The sequence below is a fragment of the Procambarus clarkii genome, chromosome 88 (assembly GCF_040958095.1).
Source record: "Procambarus clarkii isolate CNS0578487 chromosome 88, FALCON_Pclarkii_2.0, whole genome shotgun sequence".
Classification (NCBI taxonomy): Eukaryota; Metazoa; Arthropoda; class Malacostraca; order Decapoda; family Cambaridae; genus Procambarus; species Procambarus clarkii.
Window position 1 is genome coordinate 16,808,733 of NC_091237.1, and position 26,743 is coordinate 16,835,475.

The following is a 26,743-nucleotide window of genomic DNA, read 5'->3' on the forward strand; positions in this document are numbered from 1 at the left end:
CATAGCAGCTCTCTAACTCCTAAGTACCTATTTACTGCTAAGTAACAGGGGCATCAGGGTGAAAGAAACATTTTGCCCATTTGTCAAAAGCCTCCACCAGGGGATCGAGCTCGGAACCTCATGACTACAAATGCAAAGGGCTGTCCACCCAGCTGTCAGGCGCTGGTACCCCCAGAAATCACACGAGACAAGCACATGACATCACCCTAGCAAGACAAATGCTGAATAAAAACACTTGTATAATAGACAAAACCCAAGATGTAAGAAGATTACAAATTCTTGAAGCAATCCATATAAAAATAGAACAACTTACCATAATACCCAAATTACGGAACTATTCACTCTACCCACCATGAGAGTAAGAACAAGACCAGAACGTGAAGATGCCAAATTAGAAGACACTGCTCAACATGCCACGCCCACTACACCTGATTATTCTTTGTGTTTCGTACCCTATTTAGCTTTATTCTACTCTTTTCTCCTTTATGCCTTATTCTATACCCATAGTATACCCATTGTTCGATCCATTTGTCTACACCTAACTCCATTGTTCGATCCATTTGTATTCACCTGACCCACTAATAGTATAAATATAATGTCCTGTACTATAACATCATTTGAGAATGAACCATGTAGGTTCGAAACGTTGTGTAAATTTTATAATAAGTGTAATACATTCTACAGTTATTTATTTATTTTTCTTCACCTGGAACGAACATGACTTTTGGAGAACTCCTCTCCCAATTAAACCCAGATGCAAGAGCACTAGTCAGAGAGGGATAGAAGCCCTAAACCAGAAAATAATCAATACAGAATATGCAGTCATATTCAATGAGACATGTATAAATGAAAACCTGCTGCCAGTATACACCAACAAAAATATATATATATATATACATACATACACACACATACAGTATACATAATGTATGTGATAAAGCTGCACGAACGTGCAAGCCATAGATCACTAAGAACTCCATTTGACCTGACCAGGATTCAAACCCATGCCATCCAGGATCATCCCTAAACGTACACAGTACAGTACCGTAACCAGTCGTGGAGCTTAGTTAATAAGCACCAGGACTGACCAATCCTTATAGACGATCATTGGTGAGGTGGTCACAGTACTGTGTACCTTTAGGGGTGGCGCGAACCTATGAACAAGGCATTGCCAGTCACCTACTTTACCATTGGACCATTGTGCGACTTCTAAAAGTCATACAACTGGATTTCTACTGAAATCACAGGACGTCTGGAGGTCCCTACTGAAGCCAGCCCAAGTTTTTATGTAGGACCCACAAGCAGTCAGGTGGAATGGCAAAGTGGTCCTACACCTTACGCTCAAACTTCAGGAACACAGAAATCACACTAATATGATATATATCACTGAAAAAAATCACTAGGGCTGTGAGGTGGCATGAACCTATAACCAGTGGTTCCATGGTAGAGTACACAGCTGGCAATGCCTTGGATTTTCTTATTGATATACAGTATATGTCATGTTATTGTGATTTCTGTTTGTTATTCAAGTGGTTAATATAATTAAAGAAAGCTCACTCCACTATTTGAAAGGTTGTGTTTAGAAATGGTGCCCATCATTCCCACTTACTGTATCACACCTAAGGTCCCTGGCTTTTATGGGGCAGTCATAAAGGTTAATCATCTAAGAATGCATAATGATTATTTTCTGAAAACAAAAATTTGATTTGACAGATTTATTTTGTAATGACAAATGAGTAATGAAAACATAATATCTTGACATGTTTAAGTGAACTTAGTTTGAAACTACAAGAAAATTATTTTGTTCCGATAAGTCAAAGCATTACAAAATTCCTTACTGTTGTATCCACACAAAGTTGACCACCTGAACTATTACATGTTCATAATTCTGTTGCAACCATTGTAGAAAACAGCATCAGTGAAGAAAGTCTGAGCAAAATGTAAGGAGCTATACAGTTACCCCTCTCTGCTTCATCTGCTAGTTTTCATCACAACATTTTCTCAAAAGAGAAATTTGAAATGAGAATGAAGAGCACTATGTAAAATATCCATTTGTTGCCGAGCTGCACAAATTTATTGTAGGGGTTGAAACTAACATCTGAACAAATAAAAAATAAGGTACTCCATCTCATACTTAACAATACATTTAGAACATGGCAAAAATCAACTTTTTCAGCATTTTAAATCAGTGTTTCATCTGAAAAACTAATCTTCAGATGAGTGTGTATTTGTTGCTTCCTTTTATGACCAGTTACAGGTGTGAAGTAGAACTTTTCACTCTCACAGGAGTAAAAACCCAATAACAGAATCAGACTTGACAATTAAAGCAGTCAACGTGTGTAGCACTCTAATAGTGTGAACCAGGGTTCAGCGCTATCATAGTGTGTACATATATTTTTAATATGATTGATCAAGCATTTATGCAATAACTTGTGAAATCTGTACATCTTTGCTCTTATCATGCCGGCTTTGTTTATATCTAATAAACAGTTTACAAGCTTTGAAACTTTACAATTCAAGGTTATTGTTGTTATAAACAACCTCCCTGCTAAATACATTCCCTCTTCCCACCATCCCCACACAAGAAGCTGCTTCCTTTCCCTTCCATCCCCACACCAGATGCTTCCAGCCATGTCTGGACATGTGGACAAAATTAATACCGTATGCACTCTCAACCAGCTAGTGGCCCGGGAGGCTTGGGAAGGCAGAGACTTGCCCGAGTTCTTGACATCAGATTCTCATTGTTTACTAACTGTAACTGGTTTTGATTAGTTGTGACTGTGAATGCCTGACTGACTGCCTGTGACTTGTTGCTATATAATAAGCAGTGAACTGTGTGAAGAAAAAACATAATTGTGTGGCAAGCGACATAAAAAACAACAACAAAGGAACCTGCCCACAACAGACACATGCTGTCATCATGGGACACATCGGTGAAAATGAATCCCCTATTTTACCAGGGAAATACACTGTATAGTCTGAACATGCAATTTTTAGCAATAATTGTCATAATATAGTATTAGGTAATACAGTATATTTCTTTATTTTAAATTGATGATCATTTATTAACCTAACACAGCACAACACTAAAATTAGTGTACATGAGCTTGGCATGGTCAGTTTTGACTGCCATTTATTTGAAGGCCCTTGGCTTCCTGGTAAGCATAGATCTCCTGATGCAATTCTTGGTTATCTGGCCAAATTTCTGGTTATCCACATTTCTGTTCGGATCTGGCAAAGTTTGGCAGAAACTTTGGCAGTACCTCAGAGGGTACCTGGAGCTAGTAGCAGGTGGAGAGGTGAGTGAGGTGTCCACCTTACTGTGGAGGTGTTTGCCTCAGTTTTCTCAGTGTGGCTGAGTACAGTAGTCAATCTGGTATGTGGAATTTATCCTACAAATTATATGTCCTATTTCATGTTTTTTTTTTTTAATAAATGTATTGCACACATCTTGATAGTTTGAGTACCAAAATTAAAAATAATTGCATTGTATATTTTATTATATAGCGAGGCATTGTATACTAAGCAAATTATCCCCCTGCCCCTCCCCCATACAGTATTGTGGCATCTAGTTAATAATACTAGTGGGTGAAATTACCCACCTGAGTGCTGTAATCACAAACCCAACTTTACAGAATTGTTAGGATCATACCAGTCCATTACACGCTCATTTAAACTATTCGTTTTTATATAATTAAGTTGTCAGGATTTCCTTTTCTCTGCAGATGTTTAAATAATTTCACATATTCAATAACAACATTTAATTGGAGAGAATATGTTTAGCATCACTCTTGTTTTATATCTAGTCATTCACTACCCTAGATCTCATCAACAGACCCCTAACTACAACATCTGTTCATTTTAGAGGCAACGGATTTTAAAGAAAGTGCAAGTTTGTCTTTAATTTAAGTAAAACTTACAATGATCAAGAGTTGTCTGATGCAGCACTTTGCATCATGTTACATTTATTGTATACAAACAATACTGCAAATTGCAACATAATGTACTTTCTTATTACATTGCTACCAAAAGCATATATTTACAGTGTATAGTACTAAGATACTGTATTCATTCATACAAAAAAGGAAATGCTGCAACAAGATTACACAGCACTCCTTGACAAATACAATGACACACTGACATAGAAAATGTCATCATATCAAAATCAATAGTATACATATCACCAAAAAATTGTATACCTGAAAAATTCCTCAACTTGTGTGTAGCGCATGTATTCACTCTCAGAAAAAAAAGGCTCTCAAGAAGATATACAGAAAAAATTTGCATGTGAATACAGTTAAAGGAAAGACAGTAGAGTACATATGTAATTCAAGTTACATAATTGGTGTTTACCACACATTAGTCAGGAACACAGCTCACTCATAAGAAAATTACTGATTTGTAACACAAATATTTTCAGGGTTTAACTGGGCAAACTTTTGGTCAATTAGAATGCTTATGGACTTAACCACAGAATTAAGGCAAAATGCTTCCATTAATTACAATCCACAACAGTTATCTAGTTTTCCAAGCACAATATGTATACAGTATAAAAGAACAGGAGTACCACATTTAGCAAAACCTCATAGTTTTCATTTGTTAACCCTGGAAGTGCAGCCATCATCAAACATGCCACCCAGCCTGTGTGCACACAAAGAAAAGATCACTTACAGACTGAAAAATTTCTTTACTGGTAAGGCAAGCTGTAGAAATTTTCCAGGTAATTGAGTCAGTGTGTCTTTGGCACTGATTGAGGTAAAAAATTGGGATCAAGTATATTACAAACCATAAGGATAATGCATATTAGCCTACAATTTATATTCAATATGCACACTACTTACAATGTCTCAGTTCTATTGTATATTTCAAAACTTTCTGGACATGTGGGAGTCTCTGAAACACTCCCCAATGCAGAGACCCTCTTCAAACTCTTTACACCATTTATGAATGAGTTTTTTCATTAGTAAGCATCACTCGGTGTGCTTGCACACATGGCATTCTCTTTATCCTGTTGCACATAAACTGTTCCTGGCACAGCATCTAGGTAGTGGCTTTCAGCCAATTCCTTTACTGTGAGTTTGTCTGGCCCTATACTAATGTTTCGACTAAGACTGCTGTACGTGAATGTGTTGTATACTATTAGTACTTAGAAGATGGAAGATGACATTGTAGCTGAAGGATATCAATGAGAATTATTTTTAAGTTACCTCCTAGTACATATTACAGTATATGCATTCAAAAGTAGAATGTCCCCAAGTGTATTTCTTTTGTACCAACTTACTTAATTACACACACATTACACATTAGAAATTTCCATGTCTAATTTGTCAACCAAATTTATGTTTTCTGTATAACTCGACACTGCACAGTTTTCTTTCATTGTTTGTCTTTGTAATTAAATCAAGTTTGCACTATATACCATTTGTCCTAAAATAACCTAAGTGTAGTTACAGGATGAGAGCTATGCTCATGGTGTCCACTCTTACCAGTATTCTTTGTCAAATGATTGTTAGGAACTACAGTACTATTGTTTTGGCTTCCACCACCACCTCACTTGTTCTAACCATATACCACTCTGAAAACTTAATTTTGCACACAAACACTTTTGGAACGGTTGGTTCAACATTTCACACATTTCTTTTTCATTCTCCATGAATCTGTTCCCTACTTTCAGTCTCTGAATTTTATCCTTTACCTGCAATTTGCTTTAACCTTTTGACTGCACATCCCATCATGTGATGGGGTAGCTAAATATGCTCAGAATGCACATCTCAAGTGAAGTAGTAGGGTACACCATAAAATTTTAATGTCCTGCGAGTAGGAAAAAAAATCCTGAGCAGGCCGATTTGGCGGGAAAGCCTTAGTCTCACTCCAGCAAACATATAATTATCTAAATGTAAGTACCTAAGTGTAAGTACCTAAGTGTAGATACAGGATGCTCATGGTGTCCCGTCTTCCCAGCACTCTGATATACAATGCTTTGGAACTACTGATGGTTTTGGCCTCCACCACCTTCTCGCTTAACTTGTTCCAACTGTCCTACCACTCTGTTTGTGAAAGAAAACTTTCCAATATATTTTCAGCACCGTTGTTTCCTTAGCTTGAAACTGTGATCTCTTGTCCTTGATGATGCTGGTTTCAGGAATTCCTTTGTTAATTTGGTCGTTTAGTTTTATTATTTTTAAGTGGTGATCATATCACCTCTTTTTCTTCTATCTTCTAGCTTTGGCATATTTAACCACTGCACTGAGCCACCCAACATTACTCGAGATAGACATTGAGCATGCCAAGAAAACCTGATTTTAAGATATCGTAAGATTCAAGGCGCGTGCGGTAGGTTGGGTATGAAATGGATGCCTGAGGCCTTCAGTGAGCGGCAGCCATTTTGAAAAAAATTCCCAGAATGCTCTAGGGTTGCTGGCTGGCTCAGTACTGCGTGAGCAACCATGGGTGGTGCACGCTCCTCTGGCTCCCAACCCCGTCAGATGCGGTGATGAAAGATCGCTCTCCGACAGTGAAATTCAGACCTTATTGTTTGAAGAAAATAAGGGTAGTGACATTGATGAAACAAGGCACACTAACTACCTAACACAAGTGTCGGATACAAGTGATACATTTAAATCCTATCTTACACATTGATCTTTTCCTAGATTTTTTCAAGACTACCTTACACTTCACAAGCTTGGCTACAGGCCACCTACAGGAACTAAAGTCAAGGGTGTATGTGAGTGAATTGTTCGCAAGCACACACAACGAATAACCAGGAAGCGAAAATCTGTGTGTACTATGTACATCGAGTGCAAAGTCGTGCTCTCTCTCATGGACTGCTGCTTTGAATATCACTCAATTCTGAAGTACTGTGCAATATAGTGTGTGACTTGTGTGTGAAAGTGTACATATTGTAAATAGTATATTAAATATTGAGCAAGTAATATTGCGACAATATACATTTTTTGTGGACACATTACTGATGCATTTATAACGGTTCCTTGAAACAATATGAACGTTCTACTGTATACATATTGTAAAGGACACAAATATGTATCAGATAACAATAAAAAAAGAATTAGAAAGAATTGAAAATGCAATAAAAAAAATAAATGAAAATATGAATGTGGCAACTTGCAAGTCGTGAATTGCCCGCACAACCACCTCTGGTAAGCTTCATGCACGGGCGCACACACCGTGATGACATCACATCGTACTTTCTCCACGTCGCCACATCCAAAGCAAGGTTTTTTTTTTTTTATTATTTATTTTTACATGTTCAGGGAAGGGATTTTAACAATTTACAAAGAAAAACTAATTTTGGCGGAACACTTTATTTTTGGCGCACCACTAGAATGTCACAAACACCGTACAGCACGATGGTTAACGCATCTAGAATCTCTTCATAACTTGTTTTTCAGTTCCGGAAGCCATTTTGTAGCATACCTTTGCATCTTTTCCAGTTTGTTGAAGTGCTGCTTGAAATGTGGGCACCTACAACAGCTGCATATTCCAATTTTTGTCTCACAAAATTTATGAACAGTTTCTTTCATATTTCACAATACATATAATTAACACTTTCAGTACCCGATGCTGGTATCCCCCCCCTAAAAAAAAAAACATGAAAATACGGAGAGGGTGCATGACACAAACAGCGTCAATAATTTTGAAAAATTTAAAAATTCCATTTACTGTCTGAATACTATAGGACTTGTTTTAAAATGAGTGCCAACTTCTTTCCATTCTCTGTATATCCCACATGGCATCCTGATTTCGCCATGTGGGTGCCCACCCACACGGTGACAGCCGCAACCTCACCTCGAGCCTAACAGTTCCCCATTCTACTTATTTTATCTCTCAAGTATTTGTTACCAACTTTATAAACACTGCAAATTAACTTCCAGTTGGATACTGATCAAGAACAGAGCCAATCCTTGACAAAAGCATTGAAAGAAACACATATGAGAGAAAAGTTAGAGTTTTCCTCGAAAGTATAGAAAAGTGAAATATAAAATATGTGCTTACATGCAAATATCCCTTTACAGCATTCTATTGCGAACAATTTGATATCAAACTGAATGGCATAGCACAAAAATTGAGGTCAGAAAGCTGAAAAAAAAAAAAAGAGTATAAATATTTTGTGTGGAGGCGAGTTCTCGGCCAACCTTGCCGTGCACAGCAGGTCTAAAGTATAGGAAAGTGATACTGTACTTTAATGTTCTTATATGCACATATTTCTTTAGAGCATTCTATTACAAACACTTTAATTCTGAATTGAACGATGTAGCATGAAAATTGAAGTCAGAAAGCTAAAAAGAGTATAAATATTTTTAGGTGGTGGTGGTGAGTTTGCGCGCACCACTTGGGCTACTTTGAGGTGCTTGGCAGATCACCCACCGGGGCAACGAAAGTGCTAAAGAGAGATTCTGTAGTTGGAAAGCAGCACATATGCTCCTCTCACAATGTTTTTTTGTGTTCCTCTGGTGACAGTCTGCTTTCCAGAACCACCTCTAGATCTCTTTCTCTGTTAGAGTTCTTTAATTCCTTTCCACATAATTTGTAAGTTGTGTAGTCTATTTTCTTCAATTCCACATTCCATAACATAGCATATATTCACATTGAATTCCAATTGCTACATGGTGCTTCAAGCACCTATTTTATCTAGATCAATTTGAAGGGCATGACAATCACTTAGTTCTTCTATCTTCCCTAGTAGCTTAGCATCATTAGCAAACATTCATATAATTCTGTATTCCTTCTGGTAGATTGTTTTTGTAGACGATGAACATTACTGGTGCATGAACTGAATCCTGTGGTACTCCGCTAGTAACACTCCTCCAGTCAGAAACATTGCCTCTTATTACCACGCTCATCTTTCAGTCAGAACATTTATTATCCATGTCAGAAGTCTTCCTATAATTACCCATGTGTAGTTACAGGATGAGAGCTATGCTCGTGGTGTCCCATCTTCCCAGCACTCTGTCATATAACGCTTTGAAATTATTGATGGTTTTGTCCTCCACCACCATCTCACCAACACAGCCGCAGCAAGCACCATGAAAGCTGATGCAAACATCTAAGAACATCATGTGTGGAGTGTACAGTTAAAACAAGTGTTAAAATATTAAAATTAAAGTTGCAGTAATTTTAGTGCACAATAGTTTTCATAAACTGTATTGTAGTACTCAGCATACAGCGGAACTACATAATCAATACAGTGCTAACTGTATAATACAGTATGTAATTACTATACAGTATTCCCAATTCCATGAGAATTGATAATGATTAACCATAACTCCAATAATAAGGTAAATAAAACTATGATACAGTATTTTTTAGTAGAGTAGTAATATATACAGTATAGGTACAGTATGTAATATGATACTGCAAAGAATTTTTATTGTGTACAAGAAAAAAAAGAGACACTGATACAAACACCCCCTGGAGGTATCACCTGTTGCAATGAATCCCTCACCGCAACACACTGGCGTTGGTCCCGAATAGTTCACTGAATCGAGGTTGCACTGTATATATATGTACCTGTATGTATATTTTATATATATATGTATATGACAATGTCAGACCACAGAGGAAAAATGAAACAGGAAATTTCCTTAAGTACTTTCGTATATTAAATACATCTTCAGAAGGTCCAAAGGTTACATCTTCAGTACATACATCTTCAGTAAATACATCTTCAGAAGGTTTGGACCTTCTGAAGATGTATTTAATATACGAAAGTACTTAAGGAAATTTCCTGTTTCATTTTTCCTCCGTGGTCTGACATTGTCACATTCTTAATCACGTGTTTATTTTTGTGATATACACACATATATGTATATATATATAACATTCAAGCTTGCTCCCATTTGTGTTGCTCACGGGGCCCCACAAAAATGAGGCGATTTTATGAAATAGCTATGCCCAAGTTTACCATCAAAGTGCCATCGGGGTGGTGGTTCAAATAGCCTCAGCTATCACCACTTTTTGTACGGTCACTGATGGTCGAGTGGTTTAAGGCACCATGTACACCAGTTGCAATGTGCTCCTGGCAATCCGGGTTCGAGTCACTTCTGGGGTGTGGAGTTTTCAATCGCATATATGCTTGGGGACCCTTCACGCTTGTTCGCACACATAAACATTATAATATATATTATATATATATATATATTTATATATAATATAATAATATATATATATATATATATATATATATATATATATATATATATATATATATATATATATATATATAATTATATATATATATAGATAGATATACCACATATGCCTCTGTACATGTTGATCCGGCAAACAAGTCGATCCAGCTCATAGGTCGACCTTAAATTTTTTTAGGCATAATTCATGTTTTAGCCTTTATTCACCAGGTAAGATGACCACCCAAAATAAGGCAACATCACTTCCCCTGCCCTACTGTACGGAAAGAAAAAACTATGGCATCTCATAAATGTACAGTAGCTTAACGAATATTTACCGCATAAGATGAAGGTGCTAGAATTAGTTCATTCAGCAGCCATGCTACCTCTTGCCTCTGCTTAACTATTGCCCAAGTTTCTTTTGTTGGTATCACTCATAGGCTACACAAATAAACATGTGTTATATAGTAGAAACACAATGGCATTAAAAACTTATTACAGAAATATTGGTAATATATAATGGTAATACTGTATCAATATCAGTTTTCCCCAACGAACCCACACTTCAATAACTAGCTGCTTGGTGTGGGTGGTGCCACTGGTATGCTGATCAGCTGTTGTAAATGGTGAGTTTGCAGAGCTATGTTTTCTAGTACAGTACTGTAATATATTGTGTGTTAACATTGTGATATACAGTAATACTGTACCTACGGTAAATGCCGGTCAATACGTTAAGTAGACTTACCAAACATGAGTTTCAGTAGGAAATAATTGTGATGGGCTGAGAGAGTTATGACAGTGTCATCTCTATTCCAACTTGTTGCAAGGTAAAAAGAAAACACCAATGGAGTAGACTAGTAGCAATGGATCAATCAGAAATTATGTACAAAAAGTTGGCCTAGTTGCAATGTCCTGTGTTTTCAGTGGAGTTTCAATTTACTTATATTTCTATTTCCAAATGGACTAAAGTTTTGGCAACCTTATTTTATGCACAGGAATGATTACTATAATGTTAAGATAAATTAGGGATAATACATGTTAGCTGTAGAAGACCTACCATTAAAGTTCAATAATTTTTATCAGGTTTTAAGTAAGGAGTGTCTTTATCATGATACTGCCACTCATGCTGTATTAAAAAAGTGCAAAGTAAACAAGTTCTGCACAGAACAGTATATGAAGTCAACCTTGTATGATGATTATGAGTAGGAAGCTAATAACATGCTTAATGTTTTGTGCTTTAAACTATTGTGTTGCCCACTTAGTCCTCCTACACCTACATCTTTGATTACTCAGCTCTAATAACTAAAAACTTAGTTTTGAATGTAATGAAATGCCTCTTTCTAGAAGAGCCCTAGTGGCTTCCTGAAGCTATCATACTGAGATTGCTCCATGCAAATAAGTCACATCAGATGCAGTTCTATTTGGTCTATTGGTAACCAGAGCCATATCCAGGCACCCCCCCTTCCCCATCACAGAGGCACAGAGAGCAAATAACAATTTGCCGCCACATCGGAAAAGCATCCAGTAAGTCAATGAAGTTTTAAAGAAAACTGGAGGATAACAAAGACCTAAGCCTTGAAATCATCAAACAACTCCACAACCAATTCACACAAAACAAGAGAAACATTCAAAATTAGAGCAAAACTAATAGTACCCAATGCTACCACCAGGTGGCCTGGCTTCTTCATGCAGCCTCCTTCCTTGCTTAGTTCAGGAGCTGATGAACAGCTCACCAATGAACTGACTAACCTTGTGGGAAGGGAGAGAGTTAGGGAGCCACAAAAGCTCATCCAGATAAAGGCCTTTCATTACAATTAATGCTACATTTCTGGGGGAGCCCCCAATGGTTCCCCAGAAGCTGCTTGATACCTGTTTGATGGAGTTCTGAGAGTTCTTCTAAGCCCCAAGCCCGGCCTGAGGCCAGGCTTGACTTGTGAGTTTGGTCCACCAGGCTGTTGCTTGGAGCGGCCCGCAGACCCACATACCCACCACAGCCTGGTTGGTCCGGCACGTTTTTTAGAAAACAGTCTAGTTTTCTCTTGAAGATGTCCACGGTTGTTCCAGCAATATTTCTTTTAGTTGCTGGGAGGACGTTGAACAGCCGCGGACCTCTGATGTTTATACAGTGTTCCTAACTACTTAACCTTAGTTAGGTAGCTACCTAACCAGCCTTGACCAAAACACAAGATAATGAAGACATATTTATGAAATGAGCACCACATAATCTCATACAGCTGCCATGAGTAAAGATGCAGGTAGAACGCCAACTAACCAGCCACCTGCTCGTCATAAAAATGGCATAATACATGTTAGCATGTGGCAATGCACACACATGTCAAAAACTCCAAATGAGTAGAGCAGAGAAGGTCAAACCAGCGAATTACATTGTTGGGCCGATTTGCAGAATCCAAGGTTTGGTTGGTCACCAAGGAGCCAGACGTATCACCCTCATCAAAGATGACTTCAGAATTGATGGAGCCAGAGGCAACATTTGAACAGGGACAAAAAGGTAAATGCACCTCCACCTCAACCAGTCTAGTTAAAAAGACATCCACCTCAGGAAACAGAGCCATGTAGGAGGGAAGGAACTGGTTCCATGCGAAAGCGAAGACATCCACCTTAGGGCGACCAAACATCTCACAGATCCAATGGAAGGATGAGTCGTTGATGGTTCACTCCACAGAAATGGGACGAAAGTGAGATAACTCTTCCTAGAAATTAATGGACACACCCTGTAAGTGAACTGCATGGAAACCAAACCCTGAGAAACTATGAACTAAACTAGTCAAAGAATCCAGCTCCACAAGGTAATGGACCAAAGTCATTCCCCTTAGTTCAGGCATTGAACCACCAGGGAGCAGTTAGAGTGAAGCCAGAGCAGGGAGCCTGGAAAGAGCTGAATCCTCCTGAGAGCATGCCATACAGCCGCAAACTTGTGCACCGCACTGTATACCTGAAGGAACAGGCCCAACCACCGACCCAGGAAGGTCAGGCACACATCAGTCAAGAAGCCCTAACCCAGAGCTTAAGTGTTCGTGGACACATCAAGTGACAGGGGAAGGATGGCTCCACAGAAATGAACAACAAAAAGCCCAAAGAGGAAACTGGCAAGACAGGAGTCGATGAAGGGCCGGTGGGCTTCAAACTTGCCAGTCTTGGAAGTGGCAAAATGGGTGAAACCAGAGAAAGTAGAACAACTCCCAGAGCTTAACTCTGCCCAGAAGGAAATAGAGTGCAGTCAAAATTGAGGCTCTAGCAAGTCACCCGGCACTGACAGTACTAACCGACAAGGCTATAAACAGCACAAAGCTGCCTAAGGTAGGGAAAGAGGAGTCGACTAAGAGTCCTAAATGAGGCACAGCTAAGTCCAAACCTGCAACAGAACCAGTGAGACTTTCCCCAGTTCACCAGGAACCTGAACCTGGCGAACTGGGAACAACCAGATCCCTGGCTAGCTGACACGCAGACTGACTGGGAGCCCAAACCAGCCAGTCGTTAAGGCAGGCTAATACATGAACCCCTAAAAGGTGCAGCTGGGCTACAATCACCTGCACCAACTTTGTAAACACACAGGAAGCCAGATTGAAACCAAAAGAATGATCTTTGAATCAGTAAGCCTGATGCCCCACCACAAAACCTAGCCAGTCCCTGAAACTGGGATGAATAGGGACACGCCAGTATGCATCGTTGAGGTCCAGGGACACCATCTAAGCTCCAGCTTGTAGAACCATGCACAATTGAGCCAAGGTAGTCATAGTTGCAGTGTCTGATGCTGTTCAAACCTGAAAGAGTGACGATGTACCTTAGGTCCACTGAGTGACTTCTGGACTAGGAACAACTGGGACACCCACTGAAGGGACGAAATCAACTCAACCATGCCAGAGGCCAACCAATCCACAATGACCAGATGCAGAGCCAAGGAGAAAACCTAACCCAAAGGAACCAACCCCAAGAAATGGGCAGAGATCAATCAATGCCACCATAGACAGCAAGAAATTATCTGAAAAGCTCACAAATCATGGAACAAGGAGCTGACAAAACGAGACACATGCCTCCCTACAATGTCATCAAAGGGGTGAAGCATGAAAGGGCAAGCGCATAACACAAGTAGAACCACCCTTTCGCAATGCAGAGTTGCAATGTCTAGCAGAAAAGGAACTTGCAACTGGAAGCACAATGGCCTGGGAATCTGACTGTCAAACTGCCAAGCACCTACCTCAACCAACAGCAAGAGAGATCCCAACCCTACCAGATCGCTTCTGAGCGAGATCAGAGCCCCGAGAAAACAACAAATGGTTAATAGGCCAACAGAAGAAAGGCACCACACACAGATCTTAAAATACTGCTTCTCTGGAAAGAGGAGAGGCAAGAAAGGGGAGGGAGATAAAAGGTAAAGGGACCAAGCCAAATCTAATTAACAAGCCAACACAGCCCATCAACAAGTAGGGTGGGCCCATGAAAATTCTACCACCGCCGCACTCAAGGCTTCCTCATCCAATGACAGTGCCAAGCAAAGAAAGCCACATCCTCACAAAGCTGCCCAGAGAGCCCCCTCCATGAGAACCAAACCTGCAAAATTGGGCATCCAACTGATCACAATGACATGAAAGTCTATCCATAGCAAACCCAGCTTTCAAAGCAACACTGCCTGAAAGCTTCTGCACTGCAAGCTGAATCAGTCAATGTGGAGACCCAGAGGTATCAAACACATAAGAGTTCAGGGTTGTAAGTGTCACCAATCCAACAGGCAGCACGGAGGAGGCAGAAAGCCATCATCATTTGCCATCAGTTAGCAAAGACAATGAGCACCTTTCAAACACTCACATGGTGAGTGCAGACTTGACAGGCTAAGAACTAATCATACCAAATACCTGCAAGGGGATTACCCAAATTGCTAGCCGAACAAGACACCCAGGCACTGAGGTCATTCACCAGAAGACAAATGCCAAGCACAGGCACAACAACCATGCTATGACTGGCATCTGCAGTGTTGTATAAGCAAACATGCAAGTCCCAGTGTGCCCCAGCACAGCTAATAGATTGCCCCCAGCCTAGGCCCAAACAGAGGAGTCCAAAACTTGTGAATAGCCCTAAGTGAGGCTCTCCACCCTCGTGGCCAGGCCTCTCAGGGGCAAATTCCTGAACACACCAGAGAAGATATCCCTGTCAGTGCAGGGGCATTGCTAGCAGGAACCCCTGAAAAGAACCAAGAGCACATGCAACCCAAAGCACAATAATAGCCAAGCCCCACACAACTATCTGGATAGAAATCATGCACATGAAGCAAAAATGAAAATACAGAAGTGTAAATGGTTCCTGCAGGAACAAGTCCAAGAACAGCTGGCACATAGCTTGAAGCAGACCACATCTAAAAGACCTGGAACAGTACCGTCCAGTTGGTCATCAGAGAATGAACTGAGCAAGTTAGATGGATGCATGCAGAAGCTAGGCTGCTTGGAGGTGGCATTCAGTACTATGAGTTTCATGCTAATTTTGAATGTTTCTATTGTTCTGTGTGAATCATTTGCAGAGTTGTTTGGAGACCTCAAAGTTTAGACTTTTGTTATCCTTCCAGTTCCCTGTAAACTTTCACTGACTTTTTTTATGCTTTCTCCATGTGGTGGTGAATTGTCACTTGCACTCTGCACCTCTGTGAGGAGGCCTGGTTTCAGCTCAGTGATGTGACCCATTTGCATGGAGCAATCTCAGATAGCTTCAGGGAGCAACCAGGGACTTCCACAGAAAACTATGCTATAGAGACAATAAAATTTGGTTTATGTTTTAAAATTCCTAAATACTGCACTATTCATACCCAAATTGAATGGGGATGTGTATGCAAACAAAAATCTTACAATAAACAATGCCAAATCCAGAATATAAACGTGACTCAAATATTTATGACCCGTGCTCAAGCCATTTACTGTGTCCTGATTGTATAGATGCCAACACCTAGTACAAGATGCGTATCTCAAGGCTTAACATATTCATATTCCCCATTAAATTTAAAATGTGGAGCCCATAAATGAACACGTCTTACCCTGTAAAAAAAAATGAATGTAGGTAGCATTCAAGTATATTGTACTAACAATGAATATAAATAGCCAAATTTTCTTGAGAGTTGCAGTGACTGTGGGTAGGATCCAATGTACACTAAGCCTCTAAATGAATTAAACATTTACCAGTATATGGAGACCACAAATAAGACCAATGATTTTCAGACTAATTTGAGGTACAGATAACTGAAGAAATAAGTAACCTTACATTTAACATGAAGTTAAAAATACAGTATAAATAGACCAAACTATATACGGTATGGAATGGTTATTTTAATTTTGTCTACTTACCATAAAGAATTATGTACTATCAATAATAAATTTGTTAACTCAAGTAACAAGATAATCAACCTTCTTCAACTTTGGAGTCAGATGCCTAGGATGATGATAATTCTCAAGGTGGTGAAATCTTAATATATACTGTATATACTGTACAAGTGTTCTTACAAAACAACGAAGAGAAGAGTGAGCTGAATCAATACCTTAACAATATGAACACAACAATACAAACTAAGGACAAAATAAAAAACATGAATGCAGTAACATCAATGTTCCAGATGTATGAAATACTACTACAGTAACAAAGAAGTGGCCATTACAGGGGATGTACATGATTATATTTCTTTAATAATACAAAAAAAGGAATATTAAATCACTTTTTTATCAAAGCTACCTTAGTCTCAGAAGTTTACTGCACATGCACCTTTACAACAGTGCTCTAAAATATGGGCAGTAATTGGTGTTACTGCCAATATACCACTTACATATTTTATTTTGTAATGTTTAGGAAATAACACCACTTTAAATAATCGATATTAAATTACACATTACAGGACACATAAAATGACTCAGTGTACCTTATTGGAAAATCCTTGTTTCATTATTCTGCTATACCTTTTACACCCCTATACTGTATCATCAAACACCTGAACTGGTTAAGAAAATAAAACAATCACTATGTTTGACAGTTTAAATTATGTCCAGAATCCTACAATACAGCGCAAGTTATTAAGTTCTTGTATTTATTAATTCATAACTACAGTAATTAATTCCTTGTTTATCTTTTATTCTCTTACTAGTCCCCCTGGCAAGGCCAAAACTGAGTCACCAAATTTTGATATTAATTGGCCCAACATATTTACTACAGTATTTAATTACAAAATGTTTTCTCATGTGTCTATAACACAACAATTTAAAATAATCCAGACCCTAACACATTGAAACCTCCATTATCTAGATACCTATTTCTGGTTTCTTAGATTCAGACATATAAATTTCTGGTTTTCACCCCCATAAACAGGATCATGGTCAGTTAATGGGGATTAACCTCCTTTATTCATCAAGTCTCTGCAGAGACTTAATATGAGAGAGAGAAACTTAGAACTGGAATAACAGAATAGGCCTGGTATGAAAAGATGAAATGGGTTATTTTCATTTAAAGAATGAAGTCCTGAATACTGACCCACATCTCTTTAACCCTTAGGCTGTGGTTACCATCTATTGACGATCCCTAGGGAACTGCAGTTATCATTTAAAGATGATTTAAACAATTATTATCTGGGTTTTACGTGTACGACACATAACAAAAAACATGGGTACACATGCACGTGTACCCATGAAAAATACACCTAACATTTCATGGTACAAATGTGGTTATCATCAAGAATGTTACTAGGGGAATGCAGTCATCATCATCATATGATGATTTAAACAATTATTGTCCGAGTTTTACATGTACGATGCAAATATGGATATACGTAATAGCTCTCTGTGGATGTAAATAAAGAAAAACAAGTGATAAAACAATCAGAGAAACATCCAAGGAAAAAACAGGAAGTGTCAGCAAAGTTGAGCACTAGGCATTGATAAGTGCCAGACACAGTGTTGCAAATCACATCCACCCAGTGAAACGATAGATATTCACTTATTTTTTGTTTTTCTTATAGTTTGCATACATTAGTGTAATTATATAATTAAATTTTTTTGTGTGAATTTATTCCTTATTTTGTGTGTGTGCATAGGCGGATATGACCATTTCTCCACAGTCGCTGTCAAAGGGTGAAATACTTTTTTTTTACAAGAGTAATAAAAAGTTGTATAAAATCTTAGCCAAAAGAAATCATTTGAGGTGTGGGAGTAAATTTTGGAAGATCTCCAGTGGAAGTAGTGAGTTGTGATCAGTTAATTTTAGTGACTGTGTGAAGTTGATTCGAAGGAGGTGCTTATTCCTTTTATGGTTATGAAACCATTAGTCATTAATTATTAATTGAATGGGGTTTCAAAATATTTTGTATAAAATCTGCAGCTGACGAAAATTTTGAGAACGGGAAAGTTGGGCCTGGTTCATTTACATCATTACAGGAGTCATGGCTCTACCTTTGAAAAATAAGATTTAGAGGCTGGATACTGAGAAATACTGGGGATGAGGAGAAAATCTCTTTACAGACAAATTCTATATACCCAAATAACCCAAATACCGTAGGCAGAAATAATGATTTTGATACAGTAGTTCAAATGTGTCCATATTGTGTAGGAAAATTTTGAACATGAATTGTAACTCCTTTAATATTGCACAGATCATTGTCTGAACGATTGAGCACATTTAAAATTCTATGATTTGTATTTTGAATTGGTGCAGTTTTCCGTTCACTATGGTATGGGATTGGTTATCTTTTAAAGCAAGATTTCATTGCCAGGACCTTTAAGATGAAATCTTTTTGCAGATGTCCATCATTTGATGATATTTGTAATCAAATGCCCATAAAGCATAGGAAAATTAGGGTGTAATAAAATGGAGGCCTGGTCAAGGACCGGGCCACGGGGACGCCAAGCCCCAGAAATCCTCTAAAGATAACCTCAGGATAGTAAGAACAAGGATTTGTCTGCCAGCCAGGAAGACTCCAGAGCCTTGCAATGCATCCAATAGAGAAGAAGACAACCCAAACTCAAAATAGAAAAAGATCATCAACACGGTGTAATCCAAGTCTTGCAGGAGGCACATAATCAGCATCCTCACCCACAACCCAGGATAGAAATGTGGAGTACAAGAAAGAGGCTTCAAAGGAAGGGAAGGCTGCCTGAAAGGAAAACCCCCAAAGTCTCGGTGGAACCAGACAGCTCAACTGCCTCCGCACCCAAATCGGAAGGGGGGTTAACCCCAGAGCTGGCTCGAGCCACATCCTGAGTTCAATCCTGCCCCAACCTGGAAACCCTTAGGCACTTTGAGGCTGGAAGCAAGGGAGCGGATCAGAGGAAGGATAAACCACGCACATAGGGGAATAAAGAAGTGCAGATGAAGCCAAGGTGAATTTCACCAACACCCATTCCAGGGTCCCTAAATACCAACCAGGGCAGCTCTGTGGCACCCAGCTGAGCACACAACCTATACCACTGCAACCTAGCAAACGTAATATAATATGGTCACTTATTGGTAAGCCCAAATCTCATAAGGAGGGTCATAAAGAAGAACCACACGGGTAGAGCAAACCCCACAGAACTTGGGTTGAAGGTGTCACCAACCCAACAGGAAGCATTGCAGAGGCTAAAGGAATGAACATTGCTACATGGCACGGATGATGACCAACTTCTAAACTCTCACGAAGTGAGAGCAGGTTCGGGGAAAATATCCATAGGACCACGAAACCCACAGGGAATTTCCAGGCCCTGAAAGGGAAACCCAAGCAGTAAACCCAGGCACTGGGATTACTATGCTGGACCTAAAAATAAGCCTACACAGCTATAAAGGATCTTGGTGCACTGGGAGAAGTGCATGAGCCACTAGTGAACCCCACTAGCCAAAGATGCTCCTGACCCGAGTTAAGACAGGAAAGTCCCAAGATGCTCGATTTACCCAAGGCAAGGGGCTACCACAAACAAGGTGGCCTTCCAAGGAAGCAACTCCTGAAAACTCCTGGGAAGATAATCACTGCAATGCAAGGGCAGCACTAGAGAACACAGAAGCAAGGTAACCCTGCACACATGCAGTTCCAAGCACTTTCAAAACTAAGCTCATGCCACAATGAAATAACAGGAAATGTCACTAAGGGCAAACACCACAACATAGCTGAACAAGTAGAACACCAGAGCCAGCAAAGAAGAGATGCAACCTATTATGCACTATATCAGCTATTTAGTACTAGTCAAAAGTATGCATCACCCTACTCAAGACCTAGAGCAAAAAAAAAAAAAAAAAAAAAACATAGAATGTAATGAAATGCCATTTACTGGGCGAGCCCCGGAGGCTCCCTGGAGCGATCAGACTGATATTAGTTATATTAGTCAGGGGCTTCAGTCATACGGAGTTCTTATGCCTACCAGGAACCACGAGCCAGAACCTGGTACCCTCAGAGAGGTGAAGGGAGCAATGGCCTAAGAAAACTTCACTGTTTGAGAGTATATTCAAGTCTGCCATCGACCAGGGTTAGGCAGCCAGAAAGGTAGGCGCCCCAAACCTGACCCTAATTGGTAGAAAATTGCAACCCAAAACTGAACAGAACCCAAGAACCAGCAAGGTACTTCGCCGGCCTGATCTGCTGAAAGAGGCGGAGCTGCAGAAAATGCACTGGGTTCGAACACCGAGGAGCAGCGCCTGAAACCAAGGTTGGGCCGGCCAACATAGGGCCAGAAGGAAAACCCTTCCCTGAAAGAACTCCAGCCGAGCCAGAACCCGAAGCAACATCTGGACTGGAGGGGAAGAGGTACAGGTAACCCCACCTTGACTAGTCCTGCCGAAAAGTGTCTACCACAATGGCTTCACAGTCCGGAAAGGGCACCACATATATTGGGAAATGCCTCTACCACGCCGACGCGAAGAGATGGATGCTAAAAGTCCGGCAAAGCAAACTAAAAGTCGGCGTCAACCGTACACTCCGTGGACAGGAGAATGAACCGAGACAGGCCTTCTGCCTGGACGTTGGACATGCCCCTGACGTAAACTACACAGAAAGCTCAACCCTGAGAACTCAGCAGAAGAGCCACTCGAAGCAACCAGCTCCAAAGAGCCAAGGACCGAAGAGACCCCCCGTGGTTCAGGCAATGAACCACTGGGGTGCAATCCGAATGGAGCTGGATTGTAGAGCCACGAACAAGCCGAATCCGCCGCAGCGAAAGCCACACTGCCGTCAACTCTCGCACCGTGCTGTGAGCCTGACAGCCCACCTCCCTGTCTGGCTTGGTGAGCACTGGTCACAAGGTCCTAGCCAAGAGACAAGGGGTCCTTGAAAACACAAAGCAAGGGTTCCAGAAGGCGCCAAGGCACCGAACCCCGAAAACCCCGAAGAGGAAGCCGAAGACGCAACAACTGACGCAAAGCCCCCAGTGGACGAACTTGGCAATCTCGAAAGCAGTGGAAGGGACGGCCCCAAAGGAACCAGAACAGATGCCGGATCCAAACCCAACCCAGCAGGTAAACCAGCATGGCGAAGTTCAGTCGAGCAACTGCCGAGTGATCTGGAACCTCTTCAAGAACAGTCGAAGGCGGGACTGCAGCCGGAGCAACGCTGCAGGAAGGAGAGATATGGATGCTGTCTGAATATCCCAGACAAGGCCAAGCCAAGTCCGAGCCTAGGATGAAACCAAATTGGCCTTCCTCCAGTTCACCAGGAACCCGAACTCGGCGAGCTGGGAAAAAAACAATCCCCTGCCGAGCAGACAAGCAGACTGGCTGGGAACCCATACCAACCAGTCGTCAAGATAGGCAAAAACCCGAGCACCTAGCAGACACAGACGGGCCACTATGACCCGGGTAAGATGTGTAAAAAATGCGAGGTGCCAGATTCAGCCCAAAGGGAAGGCAACGAAAGCAGTAAGCCTGCCACCCCACCACAAAACCCCGGATGAATGGGGGATGTGCCAATACGCATCCCGGAGGTCAAGAGACACCATCCAAGAACCCGGCTCCAAGAGAAGCCAGACCTGGGACAAAGTGGTCATCCGAAACGAGGGGTAAGGAATCCAGCGGTTCAGATGGGACAAGTCCACAATGAACTAAAGATCCACACAGTCCCGTTTCGGCACTGGAAACAAGCAAGAAACCCACTTGAAAGACGAAATCATTTTGACCACGCCCCAGTGCACCCACTCTAGGATGACCCGACGGAGCAAAGGGGAAGAAGCCTACCCCGCCAGCCCCGATCCTCCAAGAGTAGGAGGACCCGCCCAATGCCACCACAGGCCAGAAGACACGACCCGAAATGCCCACAAATCGTGGGGACCAAGCATGGGCAAACAGAGCCAGCCTCATGACCAGGTCCTGTCAACAGGGCAACCCACAAAAGGGCCGGCGCCCCTTCTAAGAAGCCAACTTATGTGCAGAGCGACCACTGTGCCGACCAGACAAAGACAGCTCCAGAGGAGGCACCTGTACGAGAAGTGCAAGAATGCCTACTCCGGATCACCAACAAATCGGAAATAGGATGGCAACTAGCAGAGTCCGCCTGCAAAAACTGAGAAAGAACAGAGTCCGAGAACAATAACAGACAGAAAGGAGACAAAAACTTAAGAGCCAGGGCCCAAGCCAAATCAATGGAGAGAGAGAGAGAAGACAGCCTGCCGACATGCGTGGCAAGAGGCAAAAAACAGACACCGTATCCCGGAGGACAGGTGCATAGTTTCAGCAACGCTGCCGACGCCCTAGCAGCCAAGGCCAACACCCCAGACGACGGCCCAGCACTCAGCGCCTCCACATCCTCCACAAGCCAATCCGAGGACAGCTCGAGGAGGGGAAAAAAAGACGCGCAGGACCGAGACCAGATGCCTGCGAGTGCGAAGATCCTCCACAATCAAGGCAAGCAAAAGGGAAGGAACCTGGGCATGTAACTGGAGCAAGTCAACCTCACGGAGAAGCACACGGTCTGTGTTACAGGGGCATGAAGACATGCATTGAAGTGCTCAAAAGTGGCCCCCCCCCCAGGGTAAACCTGCAATACCGTAATAACCTTCCGCCAATCCAGCGTGCAGGTACAACAGAACCCATGACATGCCCCAATCAAAAAGAAAGAGCAGTCTGCAAGTCTGGAAGATGCAGAAACCTCATAATGCACCCAATATGAGGAAGAGGAATCGAACTCAAGAGAGACTGGGTCCATCACAAAGACAAAGTCCAGGTCTTGCAGGAGATACGTACCCAGTGCCTCCCAAACCTCCGCAGGGTAAATCCAAGAGGTGGAAAATCACTGGTAAGACGAGCCGTGGAACCCAAAGGAACCCAGGAACGAACCCTGAAACAAAGCCTTGGTGGGAGGATCAGGCTCAAAAAGCCTTCATCCTTGCATCAAATGGGGCAGCCCCCGGAGTCGCCCAAGTCTCATTCCCCAACTAACCCCACCCCAAGTCTGAAACCCTTAGACATTTGAGAGCCAGCAGCAGGGCGAACCACACCTACAGGAAAAGGACTCAGGGGAGCGGATTGAACCAAGGTCAAAGTGACCAACGCCCCAAAGTCCGAGTCCCTAAAACCAAAATGGGGCAGCCCCGGGTCATTCGAACGAGCAACCAACCTAGCGTGTTGCAACAACCTAAACCTAGCATGCAACGCAACAGCTGCTTAACCCCTAATATCTCCCAAAGAAGAATGGGTAAATTGGATAACAAGCAGGAAACAAGTCTCGCACAATTCCAGGTCGAAGGTGTCATCGACCCAACAAGCAGTATAACGGAGGCATAACAGATGATCGTCACTGAGACAAGGGCAACGAGGTCTATATATTATTATATAATCAGTAGTCAAGGTAACAATATACAATCTGGAATAATCCTGCAGCCACTTATAAAATTATTCGATCTCAAACTAAACCTTTACTTTTGGTTCTTAGGCATTTAGATCACATTGAGTGATAAGCCAAAGTTTGAAACAAATATAAAATATTGTAACTTTTTCACTACCTCTTAATATGGCATGAATGTAAATTATGTGACGTTATACAAAATTAACAACCAAACATGTTCCATTTCCCTGAAGTAGCCACTTCTTGTTAAATTGCAAAAGTAACACTCACCAGCTGGTGTGCCTGTGCGCCAGGTTGCCCTAACGCTAGTGACGCGAGGTCCTGGTTACCCTCGGCAACGAAACCTTCTCCAAGAGCAAGTCTCCTGGCCATATCACCTCCACCTGGCCACTGAAGCAAAATAAATAAATAAATAAAATAAAATACAAAATAAGAACTGAATTAACATAACTGTTTACACTGAGTATCTAATATACTTAAATTATTCAAACTTCTCAGAAGATTCTGATGGTCATTTTTATACTGTAAGATTTAATAATTCAAATGAAAGACAGTGGAACCTCAATAGTCTAGAATTCAGTACCCTATCTTACAGCCACTAATGTACAAAAAAAAACAAAAAAAAATTTGCCCCTACTCTCATACACAAATATTTTAACATAAAAGGATTTCACTACTTTTGACACTCCCTCCTATATCATTATCTTTAAAACCTCCTACAATACTTCATGATAATCCAGTCATACATTTTTCTTAACCCATAAAGGCAGCATACAACTTTCTACCCTTTGCTAAAAACTTTTTGACAAGCATTCTTTCAGTAAATAGCTGACCTGTACAACACCCAATTTCTCCTATACTCTAAATTCTAATTTCTTTCTTAACTTTTAATTTGCATCCCTGCATAAACTTCCCCTGGAATAATAAACAAACTTAAGGACTTCACATTCTTTCCCCACTATCCTTTCCCTTATATAGAGGAACCACACTCACATGGTCCAATCTTCTGGCATCTCACCCTCCTGACAAGTAATCCAACATACATACATTCCTTCCAATGTAAAATCTTGACTTTTTATCACAAATCAAGCAACTGCTTTGGTATCGAAAGTGCTTGACTTTAAGAGATTTCACTGTACTTGCATCAACTACTGTATGTGATTTAGCACACCAAGATAGGTACTACAAGATTATAGAAGTACTATTTGTTTGAACTTGAAGCAGTGAAGATAAGAAATTCAATCTCTTCGCAAGATGGCACAAGACTGAAAAAATGAGAATGCTGGAAGTGATAGAAGATTTACTGCATTCATCACAAAGACTTTAATGCTAGGCTTTCATTTATAGTAAATAATCCCCTCACCCTAACATATAATTGAATCTGCCACACAAAGCTAAATAACAAACTGAGCTACAAAGCACTTCATAATGTTAACCCTTAGAGAGCAGCTATTGAAAAATAGTCATTCTTGCCTATGTGCAAAAAATTTGAAAATTGAAAAACCAAAGTTGAATGTAATGAAACGACATATGACGATAACCACAATACCACATGCATCAAAGTATAACAATCACTGCTGTCTGAGGGTTAAATAAGCTGCAAATGATAGATATCTCTGGGACTCACTGCCTGCATTCCTGAGGGCCCTGCTAAGGCTTCAATGACTGCCTCATGGAGTGGAGGTGGTTGTGTAAGAGCTGACTGTGTAAGCACATCCTGATCTGAAGACATGTGGTCATATTTAGGTGTCAAAAGACCGACCTGGTCTTGGCCTCCACCTGATGAGTCTCCAGTCAAGCAATCATAATTGTGGTCTGGTTCAGATGTGTCATTGTGACTATCTATCAAATCGTCTACTACTTCCTCTTTGACTAGCGATTCATCAAGAGTAACCTGAAAAGAAAACATACGAGTGAAAAAAAACACTAATACAATGTCACAAGCTATAGATACTAAGTTACCCTTCACAATGTAACAGGATTACTGTACTGTATATCATTCAGGACCCTATCAAGATTTACACACAAATAATATATATAAACTAATGATTTTTTGGTGGAGTATAAGTATTTTTTTGGATTCTTGGCTCTGGTAGTAGAATTTGGGAGCTTCATGCTTTTCTTTGGAGGAGGGGATTTTATTATGTCCCTATGGGCAATTTGATCATTTGCAGCCATCTCCTCCTCTTCTGGCGAAGAATGAGTCGGCTGGCTATTGGCGGTGACTCTTGGTGATTGACGCTTGGTTGGTGTGGCCGGAGGTGCATCATTTGTTTTGTCTGGATGTGGTGCTTTGCAGCTCCCTGCATGCTATCAGTTGATCTAGGAAGCAGATTTCAACCATTCACCATGTGCATTTAAGCTTCATTTGTTATATTTACTCTTAAAGTTGTGAAAGGCAGTGATTCCACTACTGTACTGCTTTCACTGTATTCCACTTGTTCACTACCCTAACTAATAATGAGTGTTTTCTTATTGTTCTGGTTTATTTACATTTTACCTCTCGCTTATTTCTCCGCCTATTTTCTCTTAAGTTGAAAATGCTGTCCTTGTCCACTTTATCTATTTTGCCACAATATTTTGAATGAAGTGATCATATTCCCTCTGGTCATTCTCTCCTTTGGAGTTGTTAGATTAGACCTTTTAACTGAGTTGTTGTACTCTAGATTTAATTTTTTTTTTAACTAGATGGAGAATAAAAATCAGTGCTGTGTAAATTACAGTGGTATCTTGAAAGAATGTTTCAGTTTTTGAATGCAATTCTAAAGTTTGTGAGTTTTCCAAATGCTGGCACAAATGTTAAGGTGCCACTGCTAATATT

At 40.7% G+C, this 26,743-nt stretch overlaps 1 protein-coding gene across 16 annotated transcripts in view; it reads right to left on the reverse strand.

The window, feature by feature from the left end:
- LOC123745836 (zinc finger and BTB domain-containing protein 24) overlaps positions 1-26,743 on the reverse strand; it is a 102,440-nt gene that overhangs the window by 69,354 nt on the left and 6,343 nt on the right. For 15 of the 16 annotated variants that reach the window (XM_069317582.1, XM_045726893.2, XM_069317583.1 and 12 more), the window contains exons 4-5: positions 25,550-25,816; positions 24,193-24,312 (exon numbers count right to left, since the gene is read on the reverse strand). In XM_069317582.1, coding sequence (XP_069173683.1) covers positions 24,193-24,312; positions 25,550-25,816 — 387 coding nt within the window. Of the gene's footprint in view, positions 1-3,482; positions 4,642-24,192; positions 24,313-25,549; positions 25,817-26,743 lie in introns of those variants that run through there. The other variant, XM_069317586.1, reaches the window with a different exon arrangement.